General features: G+C 43.7%; 2 protein-coding genes across 2 annotated transcripts in view; both read right to left on the reverse strand.

The window, feature by feature from the left end:
• Nucleotides 1–203: 203 nt before the first annotated feature.
• The window catches only part of PTAC13 (plastid transcriptionally active 13), a 40122-nt gene continuing 16696 nt past the window's right edge, over nt 204–23629 (reverse strand). Inside the window, exons 2-4 of the mRNA XM_086776484.1 lie at nt 21311–21489; nt 19779–20043; nt 204–543 (exon numbers count right to left, since the gene is read on the reverse strand). Coding sequence (XP_086632610.1) covers nt 457–543; nt 19779–20043; nt 21311–21489 — 531 coding nt within the window. The 3' untranslated portion in view covers nt 204–456. The remainder of the gene's footprint in view (nt 544–19778; nt 20044–21310; nt 21490–23629) is intronic.
• Nucleotides 6043–7942, reverse strand: LOC147616845 (uncharacterized). The gene is made up of 4 exons (XM_086776470.1): nt 7740–7942; nt 7156–7369; nt 6841–7020; nt 6043–6691 (listed from the first exon to the last, which is right to left on the reverse strand). Exons 1-4 carry the CDS (start codon nt 7940–7942, stop codon nt 6260–6262), a joined length of 1029 nt encoding a protein of 342 aa, XP_086632596.1. The 3' UTR covers nt 6043–6259.

Here is a 23629-nt window from a genome sequence, read left to right on the forward strand (position 1 = left end):
TAGAATTGTGACAATCTTTAACAAATATGTGATTAACTCACCAAGACTAAGAACATGTTCATAAAGCAAGGAGATAAAGCACATAAAAAAACTAGTGTTGGTCCAACCAATGCAGTCCGTGGCTATGGTAAACAACTTGATTAAGGTGCATCTGGGTGTGAAGTGATGATCATCAAGAATCCCTCTTAGTTTTTTCTAGCTAAGCTGACTCATTCCACACAAAATCTACTTTGATGCCCACAACCTTCTCCACATGTCAAGGACTACACTAAAAAATAGTGCATCTCATCAATGCCAATCATGGTGAAGTTAAACATGATTACTATGTGTGATTCTTGATAAGATATGCTATCCCTGCAAGCCAAAATAGCACTTTTTATTGCAATTTTTCCATTGATGATACAAGCCCAAATTGCAACCTCTAAAGGGAGCTCACAAGGCATTAGCAATTCTGAATTATCCCAATGTTGGATTGATTTCTATCTCATCCAAACCCAACTCCACCTTTATTACTTCACCAAAGGCCATAATTGAAGCTTGGACCTGTCAAGCCAAAGAAAAAGGACATCAAAGCCACTGTTGTGGCGTACTGTAAAAATTATCTAAAAAATTATGCATTGCATCAAAACATTTGGATGTTCTATTCAAATGTGTACTATAGGTGTCCGGTTTACATGTATCAAGTTGTAAACGGCCTTTAACATTTTAGATGTAGTTGTTCAAAGTCTCAACTAAAGTGCTTCCTAAAGCAGGTCTAAATTTGATTTCAGACACGTCTCTTCTCCTCGAGCTACAAAAATATGTTTTTTTTCACAATTTTACTCTAGTATAAAGATTTTTGGGGTTTTTTTTGTGGGTTCACGTGTGTTGACTCACGCCTCAAGACTCGCGTCTATAAGCTCAAGTACACAAGTTAACGTATCTATACTCATGTCTCTAGGCATTTAAGAGTCAATGTCGAGGCTAAGTCTGTCCCTACCCCGTATCCCTGCGAGGCTCCTCCCCTCAGCCTCTAGGGGTAGTTTTCTGAACATAAGGCAATCTCCAAGTGCCCAAGCGGGACCCATGCTCAAAGCTCCCCACAATACGTGCGGACAAGCCCCCAGCATGTGACCATTAGGAAAACGGGCCAAGGGTTCTAGATCAGAGGTTGTCGGAGACGCTCCTCCGATGCAACTGGAGCAGAGCCGGCCTAACATGATCCCAAGCATGCAAGAGACTCGCTGCAAACCTATCCTTAAATGCAAGGCTAAAGCAAAAAGCCCACATCTTTGTGAAGATCCATCTCGTACTCTAGGGCCAAGGGCCTCCCAAACACCCCCCCCCCCCCCCCCCCCCCCCCCCCCAAGCGTCGCGGCTGAATGCTCACTCTCTGTAAACCGGCCTCGATCTTCAGACAAAACCAAAGAGCGGTGCACTGTGCTAGCACCATGTCTATGTGGAAGGCAAGTAAATCCAGCTGCTGACGGAAACCTCTGCAAGCCATTAAGTATGGCCAACCCATGTGCAGTCCCCATATCTACCAAATATCTCCCATACTCTGTGCACTCCACATCTTGTGAGCGTCTGTCCAGAGAGAGAGAGAGCTGCAGCCCAGTCCCCTGGCCCGACCAGCCTGCCAGATTTTTCCACAAGCCAAAGCTCTTTTTCAACAAAAGAGAGGCGCCTCTTTTCTGCCCGCCAGCCCCTCTTTTTCCAAAAAGCACACACGTGGCCCCAATAATAGCATATGGGCCATGTTCATTTTCATAAAGGACATTATAATGTTTTTAAAGGTTTTAAAAACCTTTTGAGTTAAAATCTCTTTGCCCCCGTCACACTTGGGGTTGTCCACACATGAGTTTCCTTTTTAACTCCAATCTGATGCCATTCACACTGTCCACCATGTCCCCGTGCACATTTGCATACTGTCCAGAGAAACACACAGGGTCATGACACTCTCCAAGCCACCTTGGCCCAGGCAGGCCTCCGGTCATTGCCAGCCCAAAGAAAGTTGTGGATAAACCATTGAACCTGACCAGATTAATGCTATATTCTCCTCCACGTATACTATATTTTAGTCTATGATTAGGTAATTGACCTATTCCTTCTCAAAGAAAACATTTATCATTTTACAAGTCTAGAATGCTTCACATCACATCCCAATACCCTTTGCAGTTCTTGGCAAAACCTCTATAGTGTGTTGAAACAAGACTGCAAAATTAATGTGTTCAAATTTAGTTTTTCCTCAAATTTATGAAATTAGCTTGGAAATATGGTGCATTTGTTTTTTCCCATATGGTGCAGAACTCTCTCTTCTCTCTCTCGAAGAGGATGCCATAACACTATGCAGAAAGTTGGAAATCCCTGACACCCCCTTCGTCGAGGCACGGAGGATGGACAAAGACATCACCAAGGAACGTGCACTCATCCTCACGTTTGCGGGGTTGGAGGCGAGGCAAGCATTCCTTACCAAAAGGCGGGCACTAAATGGAGAAAAGACTTACCTGGAAGATGATCTCACACTAGCACAGGTGGCACACATGAAGGAGTGCATGCAACACATCTTGGATGCACGGAAGGCAGGGAAATGGGCAGTGTACAGAGATGGGAGGGTGATCATCACCGAGCGACGTGCCCAATGACGGTGCGAGACCTATGAGACCAAGCTAGAAATTGCAATTTGGAACTGCAATGCCGCCTTGAGAACAGATGCAGATCTGTTCAAGGAGACATTTAGAGAGAGAGACTTGGTCTTATACACAGAGACACATCAGTGCCAGGGGAGTCAGCTTCTAGAGGTGAGAGGATACAAATGGGAGCCCGTTCACCGCCCACACCCACACATAGCAAGGGGTACCCGGGGGTCAGGACGGGTGGCTTTACTATATAGGGAGGAGCTTCAACATGTGATACAGGTGGTCGGGCGGGATGAGGCTGCACAGTTTTTGTGGGTGAGGATCCAGACAGAGAGGGTCCATGACATCTACCTTGCAGTGTACTACTTTCCACCCTCCACTTCTAAATATGCCACCCATGGAGAGTCCCCCTACATGCCCCTTCATGATGACATTATGAAGTTTTCCAATCTAGGGGACATCCTTCTGGCTAGAGACATCAATTGTGCACAGGTACCCTTCTTTGAGATAGATGATCCCATGTACCAAGAGAGTGACACGATGGGTATGGATCTAGAGAGCGGACATCACAGGATACAGCAACCCGCACAGACTAAGGAGAGTATCTCTTCGCCCTCAACGGGGCTCATAGGCTAGCCATTTATAATGGCCTAGCCAGATGGCCTGGATCCAACTCCTTCACCTCCTACCCCTTCGGCGGACATGGAGCCAGTACAATGGACTATCTAATGGGATCCCCCTCTCTGATCCCACTCATTCCAGAGTTTACCATCTCGCCTCGCCCCATCGATGTTGCAACCGACCATGCATACCTGGCCTTCTCCCTCACATGCCGATACACTATCCAACCACCTGCTTTTCCCCATCACCGTTCGAGGTACCACTTCACCAGAGAGACATCTTCCATCTATTCTGATCACGTCTACCGCATCCTCTCTGACCTCGACCCCCACATCCCACTTGATGTGCTTACCACACCTCTCAGCCACCCTCCATACGTCTGCTCCGCTGCCCGAGATGTCCCCCAAAATGAGATGTAATAATCTTGTGTGTTTTTTCTATGTATATTAAAGGGCCTTAATGTTATAAAAGGCTCCTTTCTCATATAAATGCATGTTAGGAGTTAGGAGGGGGGGAGGGTAGGGGGGGCGTGACAAAGTACTAACCTCGCTACCTCGGTCCAAAAACCTGACCAGAGAAACTCTCTGATCATGGTGACGTTGCATGGTGAGTCTTGCTCTAAGGCAGTATGGTTGGGGTAGTGGTAGCATCTTTTCTTGCGTAAGGGTCTCACCACCTTTGCTCTAAAGGGGGGCTTGTTGAATACTCGGAGTCTCATGTGTGTGAAAAAGCCCGTGTATGTATGTGTGAACACTCACTTATGCGAGTAATTGTGTAAGAGCATGTGAACAACCTCTTATAGCCGTTTATGTTTTTGTATGTGATAAGAAGTAATGTCATGGGCACTTGCCATGTGTCATTGTGTTGTGTCAAAAGATAAGGCTCTAAAAGCCTATAAAAGCATTGTACTCTTTGAAGCTTACAACATCAATCAAAGTATCTTTGACTATCCCTCTTTCTTTTCATTTTGTTACATCTCCCACTCTCTTTCTGGAGCAGAACATGGTTGCACTCAAGGCAGCCCCCCTCACCACAGAAACCCCAGCTTTGAGAAAACTTCGGCCCAAATAGTGGCACTTGAGGCCACCATTAAACAAGATATGGAGGACAAGGAAATTAGCAAACACCACGTACTTGCAGTCGATGTGGAGCAGCTAAAGGCTGCCAATGACAAGCTTCAGAAAGAGCGACAAACCAAGAAATCCGACTGGATAGAAGGGGTAAAAAAGATAGAGGGCCCCACAAGCTATCATGAATGAAACCTTGGAGGAGAGACGCAAGAAGGTGAGGGCCCTACATGTGCACGTCCCGGGGTTACCAACAGGGGCCTCTCCCAAGGCCAATGCACAGACCCTATGCCAGAAACTCAGGGTAGATGGGACCCCCTTTGCAGATGCTGACACCACCACTCAACAAGCCTTCTTAGATAGATGGGCTGCCCTCAAGGACACATATACATCCATGGGGGATGATTTGACTCCCACACAAGTAGCACGCCGTCAAGAGGCCATGGTGACCATACAGGAGGCCCGCAGCTTGTGTCTCGCGAAGAGCCTCACTACCCAATCCCCAATGTCTTGCCACAAGCAACTATGTTCCATGTGTGTATGTAAATTCCAGAGGACCCCGGGGTTTCGCAACACTTGACCATTAATGCAATTAAACACTAGAAACATGGCAACAACCTCAATACATCTCATCCAATCACATCCAATCACATCTCAATCACCACATCCAATCACAGTTGTGCACAGCTGACACTGCATAGAGACTAGAATGGACCCACCCCCTCTCCCCCCTTGGAGTATTTTATTACCCAAGGAGAAATCATGCACAAGCTTTGAGGGATTTCTCTCCTCACGGGAGATGCCGGATTATCCATATACAAATGCCATAATAGAGCCCAACATGAGGCAACCATAAAATTCAGCCAGTACATAAGAAATGCCGAGCCAACAATATAATCCATATACCTCCATGTGGGTACTGATTCTTCCCCAAAAACCACGGGTCTTCATGCAATAGAGCTGGTACAGCCAGTACGACTCTCCAATCAACCGGTATAGCCCCCCATTCAGCCAGGGCAACAAGCACATGGGTTGATACAAGTACAATGGCTGGTACAACAAGTACAGTGGCTGGTATAGTAGGTACAATGGTTGGTACAGCAAGAACAAGGACTAGTACAACAAGTACAATGGCTGGAAATCATAATAAAATGATTAAATACCCTTGCCTTCAGTATTTCTTCGCAATGGAAGCCTTCAAAACAGTAGCCAACAACCAGTATACTTCATGGGCAGCCTTCAAGAGAGAGAGAAAGAGAGTAGCCATCATTAGGACAACCTGTAATGGTGGTAGAGGCTAGTGTGCAACAAGATAGTCTCTCTTAATGAAGAGACAGGGTCCAACTTATAGATTTAGGCCTCCCATGAGATGAAATGGCAAGAGAAGGCTATAATGACAAGTGGAGAGCCACACAATAGCTGAAGTGACGAAGGTGGTTCCAAATGTAGTAAACGATACGTTTAGTACGTTTGGAAAACGTGCTGAAAAGATTCCAAACGTAGTGAACGTTGCCCCCGATATATATGTATACAAAATTTATAGTTTACTTATAAACTTTTGAAATATGAAGTTTGAAGATTCATCAATGAACATTAAAGCACTTACTAAACTATACAAACTTTAAATTCAATTTTGCAAGACTTACAACTTACAAGTCACAAGTGACAATGGCAAATGCAAATATCAAATAAAATAATTAAACAACAAACATAAATGAAAGTGAGATGGATGATGGATAAATCATAAATCATAAGACTGTAGATATATGTCATACATGATACTACAGAGAATATGATCTCATTTCTGATTCCTAGAGGCTAGGCACCTAAGCCCCTCAAACTAAGAGGCTGGGCCTAACAAACAAAGCAAAGTCTAGACTAGTCACCAAAAAAAAAAAACTAGTAACTATAAACTATAACAGCAGCTAGCTACTCATCTACACCAGATGATGACTATGAAGAAACATCTCCATCCGTCAACATGTTGCCATCCAAGTCATAGTCAGGCTCTCTAACCACCGGCACTGTAGGAATGGCATCACTCGTATCTATGGGCCCCTCATCTAAGGGATCATCATCATCATCATCATCATCATGTGCAAGAGACTCGCGCTGCTGAGCTATCTGAGCATGGCCTCGCCCTCGACCTCGCCCACCACGAAGGCCCCGACCACCTCGACTGCTATTAGAAGCTCCATGAGCATCAGCATCTACAATACTCATAGCTCGTGATTGAGCACGTGTAACCCTGCGATCTATGCTCTCAAGCTCTCTGCGGAGCTCTCGGTATATCTCCTCTTGCTCGTCTCGCAACCGGTCCTCCTCAAGCTGAGCCTCCGCATCACTAGTATGAGCGAGGAGCATATCGAAGATAAAGGGATCCACCTGCCACATGTGACATGGCACATAACACGTATCAAGAGTCAATACTCAATGCTGAGCATTCATTAGGACTCAAGATTCAATACTCATGACTCATGAGGTTACACATATGAAGTTTAATAATAAACATTTCGAGTTGGCAAATAATTTACCTCCTTCACACCAGTGGCTGTCTTGAGTGTGCGCAAAAGACGGAGGTTCGATTGACAAAACACCAACCTCTCTAACTGTTGAGTACTTAAGCGATTACGGATCTTGCTGTGCACAAGAGAGTATGCAGTCCAATTCCGTTCGCATGCACCAACAAAGCAACACTCACATGCCACATAGCACTGGCAAATGTCAAAAGACAAGATTACAAATTGGCTGTATTATACAAACTAAGAACTTTAAAGTTACAAACCTGAGATAGCAATCTAAAGGCCACTTTTTGGATAGTTTTGGCCTGATATCCATGGATGTCTCACCACGTAAGTGGTTTCGCCTGTCCCTGAACTATTGAGACACTCAACTTGCCAAAGGCAACTCCCACCCACATAAGCATCCTTGAGTAAATTGAGTTGCGTGTCTGTTTGGAGCTCGACCTTGTTGAATATCAGATGGAGTAATGCTGCAATCCCATGAATGGGACGACGCATGAAAGTCCATTGCGAGTCAACAATGGCCATCACCTCACCACGTCTGACATTCCAAATTTCAAAATAGATATCCAATAGTAAGTACATCATATAACCAAAATTACAGTTCGTACCATAAACCATATTACATAATAGATATTAGATATACCTGGTAGGAGTGATAGTCGGCGAGGTGACTAATGACACCATCTCTCTCATCCGATGGAAATGATGATAGAGGAGCCCCAATGTAGAGCCCTCCATGTCACTGAACCGGATGAAGACATACATGGGTTTAAGGAGCTTTGCTAAGCCCTTAATATCAAACCAAAAGGACTCATCAAACACTTTGTGTTGGATGTATTGAGTGGGCTTGCTGGTCGAATCACGCATCTCCCTCCATGCCGGTGATACCAATGAGGTGCATCTTGTACCTCATGTAGCCTGCTAAGCACAAGATGCATATGCGTACTGCCTCATCCACAACCGGCTTCACCCATCGAAGCTTCCCTATGTCCTCCATCATGAGGTCCAAGTAGTGTGCAGCCCATGGAGTCCACACAATGGATGGGAACTCTGCCTCAATCATCTCTCCCATGCTCTTGCAGTTGGTATGAGAGCATCTGATCCTTGCCATCTCTATAGGCCATTGTATATGACCAACTCATGTGCACCCGAGTGTGAGAAAATGCTTGCCATAATCTATAATCTCCCCCTCATCCTGTGCTGATCTCTGCAACCCTACATCCTTTGCCCTGATCTCCCGGTACATACCCTCTTGAGTATCATATAGCTCTGTCTGCTCTGTGCTTGTACGTGCATTAAAGTCTCCCAATAGTAATATGTCTCCCATGCTAGCAAACCTCATGATATCATCATATAGTGGCGTATAGGGCGACTCTCTTGATGGTACAAACCTGGAGTGGGCTGGGGGAAAGTAGCATACCGCCACATATAGCTCGCGGAGCCCCCCTCGGCATATTCGGACCCACATGTACCTCGCATCTGCATCTCTATGTACCACATGTATTTTGTCACGAAGCTCCTCCCGAAAAAGTATTGCCACTCCTCCAGATCCTCTGGTACCTCCCACTGTGCATGGCTGAGGGCGAAACATTGATTCCCATCTATAACCCCGCACCTCAAGAAGCCTCTTGTTTGTGCACTGATGGGTCTCTGTATACATAGCAATATCAATATGTCTGAAAGTATCCTCAAAGTATCCTACATCTGTTCTAAGGGCTCTATTACAATTCCACACCGTGAATCGCAAGGTCTCATAGGCCGTGCACCGTCAAGCGGGCCTCCTCTCCGTAATGATGACTCGGCCATCTCTGTATACCGCCCATTTCCCCTCTTTCCTTGCCTCAAGCACACGCGGTATGTATTCACAGAGAGAGAGAGAGAGAGAGAGAGAGAGAGAGAGAGACTAACTTTGAGTGACTTGGGAGAGGAGCGCAGCACGACCAGCCCACGAGCGCCCGCAGCCGCAGACAGAGAGAGAGAGAGAGAGAGAGAGAGAGAGAGAGAGAGAGAGCCGCACGCACATAAGAAACAGAAGAAAAAAAAATTTGATGTTGACATGCGTCGGTTTTTTTAACGTACATTAATCAAAATCCCAGGCCCCACGTTCACTAACGTTTCCAAACATTAGTGAACATTTCAATCGTTCCAAACGTTTGGATCAGATCCAAACGACGTTTGGATGCAACCTTGGAAGTGACAAGTGTAAGGCCACTTGTCTCACTTTGATCCACTTTCTGACAAGGGTGAGGCCACTTGTCTCACTTTGATCCACTTTCTTGCCACATGTCCCAATCTAAGAGATGGGTTCTCCCATAATCTTTACCTTTAAAAATATCCCAACTGGTAGACCTTTTGCCAAATGTGCTTTCACATGTCCCCCCATTTGCTCCATTCCAGACGTAATGATGCAAATGGAATCTCCATTGGAGTCGGGCCAAAAATAGTAACCCTCGTAGATTTTAGGAGTGTGATCCTTTTTATACTAACACAGTCTCCCATTCCCAAAGCTTGTACTTTCCAAATATTTAGTCATCCTGGAGTCCACAAGACCCCTTTCATACTGGGGAATGTCCAGGCTGGTAACAGTGCATGGATGCCAGTGGAGCATTGCTGCTTGTGACAAGACACTAGGGATTGGGGAGTGAGGTTCTTCGCGAAAAAAGCTGTGCATTCAAGCTCTACTTCAACAAAACATGTTTGCAAAAGTTTTCATTGCATAGATGTCATTGAAAATCTGGCATGTGAGCCCATGAAGCGTGAATCTTAAGAAATCCTTGATATTACGTCGTCTGATGGGGTCATACAAATCAAGTAGAGGAACTCGACGGCTCTCCTGGTGTGGGAGATACCTCCTAGAGCTCGGAGCTACACACGATCTTGTTATTTATAACAAGATGCCCCACTGGCCCTCCTCATGCGCCTTCACCTACCTTTAATTTCTTTCCATATCGAGGCGGCTCCAGCACCATGGATTACCTATTGGGATCTCCAGCTTTGGCACACCTCATCCCTGACTTATCCACCCCATCACTCCCCTCATCGACGCTGACCACACCTATCTCCACTTCACCCTCATGTACACAGTACCCACCCCCCCACCTCTCACTAAACCCAAATCCATTTTGATCATGAGCTTGACGGTGTTTACTCCAACCACATTTATCGTCACCTCCAAGATGTGGACCCACTTGCCTTCCCTGCCACCCTCACATCCCAACTCACCACCATCCACACATCTGCCACCACCTCCTTTAGATACACCCCCTCCTCCACTGCCAATTCACCTTGTGGCACCATGCATCCACTCCCGTCTCAAGCATGAGGTATGCGATCACGATGCGCTTAGTGCAACCGATTTCCGACACATTACCAAATGCAAGAAACGAGAGTTCTACGCTCGAAAAGAGGATGAGTTATATCAACTCTTTATGGGGCCAAACTACAAGCATGCTTGGAGGAACTCCGTGAGCCCCTCCACCACACCCATCACATGCCCAAACACTTGGTACTCATATGCACACTCTTGTTGAATATTTCAAAGTCTATGTGTCTACCCATCATGTATGTGTACCCCTGTTTGTGTACCCACTCATGTCTGTGTGTGAACAACCCATAAAAGGGTGGTTGTTCTTGTATGTGTGTGTGAACACTCAGCAGTGATGTCACTCAAATGAGTCTCTAAGGCTATAAAAGCATGTACCTAAATTAGCGTAAGCTTAAAATTACATCAATCTAAATCATCATTGAGTCGTGCAATCACTGTCTCTTTTTTTTGAGTTTGTTCTCTCTCTCTCTCTCTCTCTCTCTCTCTCTCTCTCTATGCGCCCCACAGTTTCACCAGACTTCGCCGCCTATTCGCCAACCAATTGCTCTATCTTTGTGCCCTCCTGCCCGGCCTGTTCTCTACATTATGGCCTTTTGAAGACGTTAATATAACATTTCATTTCATTTCTACCACACCTTGTGTGGCTATCTTTTCTTGTTGAAGGCCTCCGGAGTATTACCACTATGGAATCCCAAAGATTGGGTATCACCTTCAAAAGGTTTTCACGCAATGACTTCACCACATGGCAAACAAAAATCAGGTTGCTCTGTAAGCCGAACGGAGCGTGCAGTGAAAGATGCAACCACGTGTACGAGAGATAAAGATATAGAGAGAGAAGGGCGAGAGACAGATGGGATAAGGGAATTCACACAGTACACCACGCTAAGCGGGGAACAGGCCTTGCCTCCTCTTCAAGAATTTATTTTAGGAACAATCTATGGCTTTTCCAAACCAGGACCAATACAACAAATGAATACAATATTAAACAAAGGTGTCGATTTCGAGATCGGGTCGAGGTCGATGTCGAGGCACAAGATAATTGATGCCAAGCTCACCACGAGGTTGACCCACAAGAGTCTTACACCGGGCTAGTACCGAAATCCAATGTTTGATGTTTCCAAATATCCACAAAAGCTCTTTGTTCTCAATCCAATCCAGACAAAGACGATTTCCAAGAGGTTCACACCAAGGTGGTAGATATGTCACTCCACAAAGCAACCCCTTCTTTCTAGAGGTTAAATAAATTGGCACTCTTTGGGTGCTGCTGATGATGATGATGCACGCTGGCGTTGGCGCTGCAGGCAAAGGCGGCTCTTCACTGGTGGTTCTGAGGGGGTATAGTAGTAGCGTTGGCACACAAAGCAAAGGCGGTGCAACGCTTCACAAGGCAAAGGAGCTGTAGGCAGCGTACTCGCTGGCGGCAGAGGCACACAGGCGCTACGGGCTGCACTCAGACGGGCTGGCAGTGCAAGTGCTGCAAAGCAATGCTCTGAGGCCGAGGCGGCGCACAGGGGCAGCAGCTGATGGCAGAGCTGGAGGCCCAGACATCTGGTGGTGCACACAGGCTGGGCAGAAGCGGATGCAAAATAGCGCGCAGTGGAGCAGTAGTACAGCACAGGCACAACCAATGGTGGACAAGGCGGCACACAGCTGAGAGGGCGACCGAAAGCGGCGATCTCAGGCAGCAGGTAGCAAGGCAATGGCGGCTTCTGGTGGAGCAGGGCAATGCACGACTGATAGCAGCGCACAGCGGATACAGCCGCTGCTGAAGTGACTGCCGGTGGAAAGGAGGAGGTAGTAAGGTGATGAAGAAGATGATGTTCTTGCTTTTCCCAAGGGAGTTCTCCACGTACCTCTTCTATGAGCCTCCAAAAGTTCTTCAATGATCCACCAAGAGGGTGCATGCTCCTTCAAATACTTGAGGGGATGCCTGCTTTTGCCTTTATTCCCTAGCTTTTGTTTTATTCCCGTGCTTTTGCTTTGCCTCCTTGCTTTTGCTTTAATAATAGTCAAAGTTCTTGATTTATGCTTTTACAACTTCAGGGCCTTGCTTTTTGGCCCTGGAGCAGCTTTTTGCGAAAGCAGCTTTTAGCTTTTTCATCCAATTTGATGTCCTCTTTCCAACAGTACCCTCAGCTTTTTGGTCAACAAAGTTTGACTTTTGCTTTTTCTTGCTTTTTGACCCAAACGAGTGCTTTTTCCAATTCCAACTTTAGGAACCCTGTTTCCGTGTGTCCACCATCTTGTCTATGTGTCCGGGCATGAGTTCTATCATGTGAAAAGAGCATGGAGGACCAAATGGTTACAATCCCTCCCTCTTACATCACAGTTATCCTCAACGGTGGCATGCATATGATCGTGGTACTAGCCCCATCTAGTGCTCTTGTGCATATGGTCTTTCCGCATATATGTGGTGCCTTCTACTCCTCTGGCAACATCTTTATGCCTTTCTTTGACCAATGTCCTTGTTCTTGATGGTACATGTTCTTCATAGCCTGTAGCATAGGTTAGATAATAATAAATGCATACTCACCTTCTGCAAAAACTAGACACAAGCTAGTCAACAAACAAGTATGCATCATTCACGTCTACTGGGTATTCCACGTACTGGCCAGGTAGTCTAGAGCCCAGGGAACTACCACATGCCATAAATCCAAGCATTGTCCACGCATCAAAAACAACACACAAAGTCAAAGAAATTCAAACATACATCAGAATGCAATGCGCAAATAATGATCCTCCTATTCATGGATTGTCCTGTCTGGTTTCATCGAAATCGTGTTGAGCCATCTGGTCAATAGGACCGCTCAGACTTCCCTGAAGGCCATCTGGTCTCTAAGACCGCCCGAGAGTTTATAAATAGTCATCTGGGCCATCTGGTCACATTGACCGCCCGACTACGATATCCAAACAGTCATCTGGGCCATCTGGTCGCAATGACCACCCGATTGCGTAATCCAATACAGTCATCCGATCATTTGGTCGCTATGACCGCCTGACTGCGAAGTCCAAAATATCTGGCATCGTTGCCATCCAATGGGTCTTCTGGCATCATTGCCTCCCATATATAAATGTTGCTCCTTGGGCTTTCTGGCATCGTTGTTGCCACCCAAACTAGAGCATATCCAATCAAGACCATTACATAAGCAAGATAATGATCAATTCCATTTCAATATAAATATATATACAATGAACAAAGCTAGGACTACAATCCCTCCCTCTTAAATCTGTCTTGATCACAAGAGGTTTCAAGCCTGTACTTCAAATACATCTGGACCAACTGCTTCCTCATAAGCTCGAAGAATATATGGGTAGTCCTTGAAGTACTCTTCTGGCATCCATTTCGCATCCATAGGCGAATAGTTCTTAAACTTCAAGAGGAATTTTCTGATCACTGTCTTTCCTCTTTTTATCACAAAATGGAATACAATCTGTTCCAACTATAAGATTTCTTCTTGTTCTTCCACTTCTGGTGGATCCTCCAGTTTAGGTTCCTCTGGAGGTAGTAATGTATATGGCTTCAATAAACTAACATGGAAGGCATTATGTATCCTCCAATGATCTGGAAGGTTCAAACGTTAACATACATCGTTGATCTTCTCAGTAACTTGAAAAGGTCCATAATACCTAGGGACAAGCTTGTGCTCCTTGAGCTCCTTAGCTTTTGACTTTCTAAGTCTTGCTTTTTCAAATCACAATAACACCCAATCCCCTTCTTCAAAAGTGACCTTCCTTCTATGCTTATCTGTAGCTTTCTTTTGCTTGGCTTAAGATGTCTCAATAGCCTTCCGAGCCTATGCAAAGGCCATATCCAAATCTCGAACGAACTCGTCCGCATGGAAGATCTCTTCCTTGGTGTTTAAAATAGGCAACAATAATGGTTTGCCATAGATAATCTCAAAAGGAGCTTTGCCTGTCGAAGAGAGAACAGTGTTGTTATAGGCAAACTCAATCAATGGCAAGTACTTCTCCCATTGATCCTTCGCTTCAAGAGCATAACGCTTTAGCATATCCAATATAGTGAGGTTGGCAATCTCACTTTGCCCATCTGTTTGAGGATGATAAGCCGAAGAAAAATTCAACTTTGTCTCCATGTCAAAAAGTGCTCTCCAAAAGAAACTGGTAGTCCGAGGATCTCTATCCCCTACAATGGATTTGGGTAATCCATGATGCTTGAAGATCTGTCGAATAAACAATCTTGCCATGTGATCTGCACGGATGTTCTTCTTCACTAAAATGAAGTGGGCTTGCTTACTGAACCTGTCAATAATAGTCCATATTCAATTATTCCCAAATCCTAACTTTGGCAATCCAAATATGAAGTCCTCTGCACCTATGGCTAACACGACTAAAAGAAAGTCTTTGGACCAACCTTCGAAGAATTCAAGTTCGACACCTGCGAGGAAGAAACGACTCCTTAGGGCTTTAAAGCTCAAGAAAGAAGGACGTCGTTTTATCTGCGAAGAAAAAGGACACATGCATAACGAGTGACCAAAGCAAAAGGGTGCAAAGACCAACGCAGGACCCAAGCCAAAGGCAGCTAACCAGTTGTCTTTGACAGGTACGTCAATTACTGTACTTTCTCGCCCTAGTACATGTTCTGATTGTTTCTTCAACTCTAAAGTTTTTGGCTTGCATGATCTTCTCCGAGTTTATGGAGAAGTGAGTGGCCATAGAATCCACATTCTTCTAGACCCTGGCAGCTCACACAATTTTGTTAACTACAAACTTGTGCAGAAATTGAGTCTTGATACAACACCCAGCGATTATACCTATGAGGTACGCCTACCTGCGGGAAGGCAAGTATGGGATCGAAAGATGGAGATGCTTCCAATCCAGATTCAGGACTACAAAGATACTCTGGAATGCTATGTTATGCACCTAGAAAGTGTAGACTTGTTATTAGGGATTGAGTGATTGACTCTTCAAGTCCAGATAGATTCTTCTAGTCATATTTTTTTCTTTTCAGCATAGGGACATCCAGTATAGTATTCTAGGTGATGTATTCATCCCTCTCAGGGACCTCTTGTAAATACAGTTGATTTTGGAAATATAATGGATTCTTCTTTGTATACTGATTTCCATTGAGTATTGATTCCACTTTCTTCCTTTCTCATCCCTTCCATGGATATAAATGAATTAAGTGTGTTTGAAAGCAAAGAATTACAGAAGATACTTGATTCGTTTCAAGATGTATTTCCTAAGGAACTGCCATCGGGTTTACCACCTGAACGGGCCATGGATCATCGTATTGACTTGATCCCTGGTGCCCATCCTGTCAATATTCTACCTTACAGGATGAGCCAAGCTGAGGAAGATGAGTTGGCTAAACAACTCGAAGATTATTTGAGGATGGGCCAGATCCGTCCAAGTAAATCACCTTGGGGTGCACCTGTGTTGCTTCGGAGAAAGAAGGACAACACCTGGAGAATGTGTATAGATTACAAGAGATTGAACAAGCTGACAATTAAGAACCGTTATCCTCTCCCTAGATCAGATGACCTGATTGACCGGTTAGCAGGAGCGAAATATTTCACGAAGATAGATTTACGTACTGGCTATCACCAGATACATATTCATGAAAGGCATGTCGAAAGAACCGCCTTTCGGACTAGGTATGGCCATTACGAGTTTCTCGTATTACCTTTTGGGTTAACCCAATGCTCCAGCCACTTTCCAGCAAATAATGAACGATCTTTTTCGTGAACATCTGGGAAAATTTGTGATGGTGTTCCTGGATGATATTTTGATATATAGTCGTACTCTTGAGGATCATGTTAGACACCTCACGATTGTCTTATCTATTTTAAGACAGAATAGACTATATGCTAAGTTAAGTAAATGTGAGTTTTTTATGACAGATATCATTTACTTGGGACACAAGATCACTAGAGATGGATTGAGCATTGACTATGACCGAGTTCAGAAGGTTCTGGACTAGCCTATACCACAACCAGTGAAACAACTTCGTTCTTTTCTCGGTTTTGTTGTTTTTCTTCGAAAATCTGTGCGGTAGTACTCTCAGCTCACACTACCGATGACCAACTTATTGACGTAAGTCAAATCAGCCTATCACTTGGAATAACAATTTGGATATGGCCTTCAGACTTTTGAAAGATAAAGTCAAGGAAGCACCTATCTTAGCATTACCCGAACCTACTCGGTCTTATGTTCTTGAAACTGATGCCAGTGACTATGCCATCAGGACTGCTCTATTTCAAGATGGTAGACCGATTGCTTTTGAAAGTAAAAAGCTAGACGACACTCAATCTCGTTGGCCAACCCTTGAGAAGGAGCTTTATGTTGTGATTCATGCTCTTAAGGTTTGGAGACATTATTTATATGGCTCCAAGTTTGTGGTATTGACTGATCATCAGTCAATCAAGTATGTGTGTGATGCAGATGATTTGAGAGGAAGGAAAGCTCGTTGGGCTGAATTAATGCAAGATTTTGATTTTGAGATCCGTTATCGGAAAGGGTCCATGAATAATGTTGCAGATGCACTTAGTCGAATTAGAGAGGTGAATACTTTGTCGTTCATCGAGATTTCTACTGACTTATTTCAGATATTGAGAGGGCTTTGCAGGACTGATAGTTATTTTGGTCCATTTTGGCAGAAGATCCAAGACGGGAGCTCATTGATTGACCAAGACTCAATGACTTAGCAGTCTACTATTCAGGCTGCAAGAGGCCAGTGGATGATTCAGAATGGTTTACTACTCCGTAATGACAAAATTTCTGTATCACAGATCCCGAACATTAGGTCCAAGATTCTTAGGAAGTGTCACGACGCCCCTTCTGCTGGACACTGGGATACACAGGACGCTATCGTTAGTGAAACACACTTTTTATTGGTATGTAGAAGATTATGTTCTAAAGTGTCAAATTTGTCACGCAAATAAAGCTGAACGCTTTAGACAGGCTGGGTTGTTGCATCCTTTGCAAATCCCAGGTAATAAATGGAAAAGTATTTCCATGGACTTTATTACCGGATTGCAAAGAACACATCAAGGCCACGATTCTATTTGGATTGTGATAGATCGCTTGACAAAAATGGCTAGATTTTTACCGATCCGGAAGACTATTAAAGCTACGCAATTAGCATGGCATAGATTCCTTCGCAACTTGTAAGATTTCCTGCATATCTTGCAAAAAATTACGTGTTGCATCATGCTGAAGTCCTGTGAATCCTACTGTAACAGGTGATCTAGGTTCAAAACCATACATAAGCATGAAAGGACTAAAACCTGTACTCGTATGCTTAGTACTGTTATATGCAAATTCTAACATAGGAAGATAATCCTCCCATGAACTCTGTCTTTTGGATACATATGATCGAAGCATATCCTCCAAAATCTGATTCACTCTTTCAGTCTGGCCATCAGATTGAGGATGATCAGATGAACTCAAATTCAAAGTTGTTTCCAACTCCTCAAAAACAAGTTTCCAAAAATCACTCGTAAACTTAGAGTCCTTATCATGACTATGTCCTGCCGTAACCCGTACAGACTAAACAATTGTTGGATAAATGGTACTCAAGACGGAGACAGATTTTATTCTAATAGACATCGTTCACCCAGAGAGTTCTCTGAAGGAACGAGGTGTATTTGCGAGTTCCGAAAGATTCCGAGACTTTACGAACAGGTCGATCTACGAAATTATCCCCTAGATATTGTGGACCATTTCGTATTACATGAAGGATCGGTTCAGTTGCATATGAATTGGATTTGCCTTCTCATGTGAAAGTTTATCTTGTATTTCATGTCAGTAGACTTAAGGAAGTACTGGGTGGAACAGACCAGTTAGTTACTCCTCAAGAAATCATAGATGTCGAGGACATGACATTTGTTCCGCACGAACCTGAAAAGATTCTTGGATTTCGTGAAAGAAGATTGCGTAATACGCTTATCACGGAATACAAGATCAAGTGAAAGGATCGTGTTGAGGAGAATGCTACATGGGAGACATTGACTACTCTTTAGAGAGATTACCCTGGCTTTTTAGTGAGCTCAGGAGTGAGCTCTTAGAGGAAGGGGAGTATGTCATGTGTACAGTGTGTATCTACCGTGTGCTACACGCACACAAGACTAGCTTCGAGGTTTGGGGAAGCTTGGAGCTAGGCAGGCTGATTGGCGAGCTGAGTTAGGGATAGACTAACGGGCGGACACCCAAGTATGAACGCGCGAGCACCCAAGTGTGGACGCCCGATGACCGGCCAAGAGCCTATAAAAGGGTGGCCAAGGTTAGTCATTAGTCATATAGAGTCTCGCGAGATTTGTGAGAGCTCTATGGTCTTGAAGCCTGGATCTAGTGCAGACGTGCACCTGCTTTACGCAGCCGAGGCCGGCAGCAATCTCGAGGCCCATGAGGGTAGCTTCGTGGCGGTATGGGACGTCGCGAGGAGGAGATTAGTCGGTACGTCAACCTAGTTAGCTCAGCTCGTGGCTCGATTGTGGGGACAGCCAAGACTGTGGGCTTGCCCACGGCTTATGGTTGGGAGGTGAGTCAGGCCTGCACCCCCTTGTTGTTTGTTTGTTTGCAGGTTTCAAGTCTCGTACCAGGAACAGGCCCTCAAAGCTTGTACATGATATTATTCTCCTTGGGTGATAAAATACTCCAAGGGGAGGATCGGCCCATTCCGGCCTCTATGCCGTGTCACATGTGCAAGCTCCATTTTCAACATTTGTGGATGTTTTGTCTAGCTTTTATGTTTCATGCAAAGTGATGATGATAGATATATGTTAAGGCTGTGGCCATGTTTAAATGTTTTAATATGTATTGATGGTATCAACAAGTGTGTCAAAGGCCCTAGTCCCCCGGGCACCCGCCGCGAGTTTCAGCAACGGTAGCCAAAACTGTCAACCTCCCATGAGCAAGACCAGACTCTACAAAGGAAACTAGCTTCTTTACTGTTTTAAAAGAAGACTCCATGCAATCCTTCAATATACAACCGAAGCGTATTAGACTTAAGCTACTCCCATCACTCTTCTTTGCAACACCTTTAAAAGCAGACCCACGCAATCCTTTGATATGCAACGGTAGCGTCTTAGACACAAGCTCCTCCTATCACTATTGAATGCTATCACGACCTCAAGATCTTTTTCGACCTGAGCAGGCTATGATCGAATTACCTAGGGCTGCCCTAGCATGATGGCTCCACTTGTGTCGTCTTGACAGAATTATGGAGTTTTGCACCTTTCAGGTTGAAACGCTAGCCTCATAGAGTACAAGGGACCAGCAACTAAGTGATAGTTTCCATGATAAGTTTTCATCACGTGCATCTTCAAATAAGTCATATAACACGTCTTTATCTGTGATCTTTCGATGGTGAATCAAGCTGATGTGGCATCTCTATCACATAGGTAAGAGGATTCATTGTAGAAACATTTCCATGCTTAAATAAGTAAGCTATATTTTTACCAAAGATGCAGTTTTACTCATCACTAATTCCACCCTGTGACAAGCACAATTGTGATAGAAAGACACTCTACAGGCCAGTAAATGGCAGCTGTTCATTCCCACTCTCCTCTGTTGAAAATGGCCCAACTAAAAGCTTAACATCTTGTGATTTTAGTCATAGCAACTGAACCCAAGATGTCAAAACAGGTTCAAAAGAGCACACCTTTTTATCCTCATCAGGTGAACTCACGATGCAGCCTTCAAAATTAGCATAAGGTCCACTTATAACACGTATACTGGAGCCAGCGCCAAAAAATTTCTCTTTTTCATCAGATTCTTTGATGGCATCTTTTGCAGCACGCCTCATTTTCCTTTCTTCCTTGGCTAGCTCTTTGAGCCTTTGCAAGTCCTCCTCTTCCTCTCTGATTTTCTTGAACATCCCATCCATATCCTCAACAGGCACAGGAGTAGGCATTATTATCTGTTCACTACACACAGCCCAACAGGATACAAAAAAGCACTCAGTAAACCTGAATACACTTCACGATATCACGAGTATCTTTAGCTCAAACAAACAACAAAGTTCACCGCATCAGCAACTAAATATGAGAGTCAAAATACAGTGTTGTGAAATCAGTATTAAAATTTAAACAGCAAGAGCTGTTTCAGCTTAGACCAAGCAGTTCAGAATTTGGAAGAGAACTCAAGAGCATTTTCTTTACACAGGTGTGAAAACTCTAATCAAAAAACAATCAAGGATTAAAATCCTCAACCCCCAGCATGCAAACAATAAATTGTGCATTAAAAATCTACAGAGAAAGGGAAAACCACCACCTTCAAAGGCTGGACTCTAAAAAAACTAAGATCCAGAAAAGAAATTTGAAATGAACGAGAGTCTGGAGACTTTTCAACATGAACATGACTAGCCTTGGGAGTCCTATTCAAGACGTTTGTTTTGAGTATGCAGAAAATCCAGGTATCTGTTTACATGTCCTCCTCATCAAATAAAGGCATCAGCCGAATTGACTTTACATCAGAAACCGTTGCTAGTTGAAGAGCCCTTATTGGCTGTGACAATCCACTACAGGGCTCATTAACATTGAAAAGACAAAGAGTGGCTGGAAAATACTAGACTAGCCTCTACCAGCAAGTAAAAGCAATTCAAAACGTGGGAGCCAATATAGCTAAATAGCTCCTTTGCGTCAAAGTTACCCATCCATTAAAAAAGGCTCAGCTAACTTGAGAACAAGATAAAAAATACTTTGACTTGAAAAACTAACCAAACAGTTACTCTTTAATATGTGACAACTTCTTTAGCAGTTTCACAGATCAGCCTGCAAATTCACTAAAACAGTGGTATACAATTCCAGAGAATTTTCAGAAATTAAGAAACATACACGAACCCCCTTTAGCTCAAATGTGCAACACCTTTAAAGCAAAATGAACTTGTGATCTTCATGAATGGAACAGGTGCCCCTAGGAAATGGAAGTTCACCCCTTCCCAAACAACTTTCATCATAGAGCCAGACAAACAGCCAAATGACCCAACTCAAACAAAAAAGATTAGATTAGGCAGATACATCTTGAAATGAACTTAACTTCAAGAATCTTCAGGCTGACAGTTGAACTAGAATTATTAAAGAGAATTATTCTTATTTAGGACATTCAAATGCCTAGTAACCATATATTACCCACAAAATGCTTGTTTCTATTCATTTAACACCATCTAAAACTCAAACCAAGCACAAAACTTACTGGTATCCAACTTTTTTCCCAAAAAATCCCTTGCACCTCGGAACTTTTTTGATGACATCGTGTACTTTTCTAGACATCACGGCACGAAGAAACACACAACCAGAATGTAGTCTCCGTGTGGAGCCGGAAATACTTCCATCCTTCATCTTCCTCTTTGTAGGAATGATTGGCACAAAGACCTGTAAAAATAGGTTAGTTGCTGGCTTCTTTAAATGAAAAAGTAATGCAAGAATATGTGCAATCTAAAACTGTATGTCATCTTTGAAAAAATATCATCCTAATGCGAGACATGCAGCAATACAAGTTTAAGATGTCTTGTACAACACGTACAATGATCAGTCCCAAAAGTACTTAACAAGATAGAGAACATACCACACATTGTTTTATTTTATTTTTTTAACAGAGAAAATTTATCTACTACAAGAGCCTCTTTGCTTGGGCATGGTGGGCGTTTTGGGGTGGGGAGAGAGAGAAAGGAAGAAAGAAAGAAAGATATATTGACGTCTTCAAAAGAAAAAAGTGACCTATAGACCAAAATAATTACATCAAGTCCAGGTGATACAATGTCTGAGTTACATAAAAAATGAAAATGCTAGGAACTATAAAAATGAAAAGCTAAAGTTGGTACTAGAACTAAGAGCGTATAGCTCTCTACCCTCATGCTAATATATCCCTCATCGGGTCTATGAGACCAATGGTGATACAAGAGAGCGTATAGCTCTCTACCCTCATCCTAATATATCCCTCATCGGGTCTATGAGACCAATGGTGATACGAGAGAGAGAAAATGAAATGAAATGATATGATATATTAACATCTCTAAGAGGCCATAATGACCTATGAGACCAAAACTGAGAACAATCATTTAAAAACAAGTCATAAATACAATTTCTATAACGAACTCTCGTCTTTCCACATTGTTCCACATCAATCCACATTATTTAATCCACATCCATTTCATATGAATTCCCATTCTCATCCAATCACATCATTTTCCATCTCATCACTTCTTGTCTCATTTATCCTCATCAGATCTCATCCACTCGCATCTACCCATATCCACATCTCATCACATCACATTCATTCACATCTCATCCATTCATATGTACCCGATCCACATCACCTCACATTACATCCATTTCACCTCACATCTTATTCACATCTATTCCGATTCACATCACATCACATTACATTCATTCACATCACATATCATCCATTCACATCTATCCCAATTTACATCACACCTCATCACATCCATTTCACATCACATCTCATTCATTCACATCTATCCCGTTTTACATCACATTCTGAAGTTGGTGTCTCATCAAAGAGAACAACTAAATGAGACTAAAGTACAATAAACTGATTGTTACAGTTATAAGAACAGAACTGTAAGACTCCGAGATGATTCTAAGTAGAAAATACTGGAAAATACTGAAAAATGTATATCAAGTAGATCCATGTATGCTGATCAATTGAAGTGTTGCCCTCTCCTTAGATCAAGTACCTCCGCCATGGGGCTGTCTAGAATGGAGAGGTCGTAGAAGCGAGATAGGCGCCTCCGATGCCAAGTAATAATGGCTCAAATCTGGCGATCCTGAGGATGCCGTGGTCGGGATCGAGAGAGAGAGAGAGAGAGAGAGAGAGAGAGAGAGAGAGAGAACGTCTTCAAAAGACCCAATGGGTTTTATGAGACCAAAAGTGATACAATAGTGTTCATGTAATCTCATCATGGGCGCATCTCCCACAACCGGACATCAAGGAATAGTGTCAAACAGGTGTGCAGCCATCAAGAGGAGCAGTCAGATAAGCGCACAGCAGTTCGGCAGGCTTGTGGCAAGTGCAGGTGCAGGTGCCACATGACAATCGACCGTGGGAGTCGGCCAGTGGTCTTAGGTCATGGGCATTTCTCTCAGCAGGCTGACAGCCCCATGTGCAGGCCGACCAACACCAATGTGCATAGATATACCTGCCCAAGGAATTCGTCAAATTCATCTGCATTTCTCAGCGCAAGTATTTCTACAGAGCGTTTCTCTTAGAGTGTGGGCTGGCCAGGATATCTTCAGTAATATTTGGCTGTGATTTGAGTCTTAATTTCTCACTCATCTTTTGTACCAGAGATTCAGTCGTAAGAGTTCTTTCTTGTACGTAATACAGATCAATACTTTAGGACTCTTGTATGTGATGTATGTGTGATTCTACTACTTTCTCTTTCTAAAACCCCTAGCACATGGACACAAGTGTTCTACAACTGGTATCAAAACCTAGTGAACTTGTTCTTTTCTAGCACCCATGTGCATTGACTACTTGGATAGAGTA

This window comes from Cibotium barometz, chromosome 37 (assembly GCF_041138505.1).
Source record: "Cibotium barometz isolate CiBa-2024 chromosome 37, ASM4113850v1, whole genome shotgun sequence".
Classification (NCBI taxonomy): domain Eukaryota; kingdom Viridiplantae; phylum Streptophyta; class Polypodiopsida; order Cyatheales; family Cibotiaceae; genus Cibotium; species Cibotium barometz.

What these genes read in the sequence shown, in the direction of transcription:
- LOC147616845 (XM_086776470.1), bottom strand. Translation starts at nt 7,942, where the DNA reads ATGGCAAGGATCAGATGCTCTCATACCAACTGCAAGAGCATGGGAGAG. An exon ending in CAGGCGAAACCACTTACGTG is followed by an intron (nt 7,021 to 7,155) that starts GTGAGACATCCA and finishes GACATTTGCCAG; the next exon opens with TGCTATGTGGCATGTGAGTG. An exon ending in CAGCCACTGGTGTGAAGGAG is followed by an intron (nt 6,692 to 6,840) that starts GTAAATTATTTG and finishes CACATGTGGCAG; the next exon opens with GTGGATCCCTTTATCTTCGA.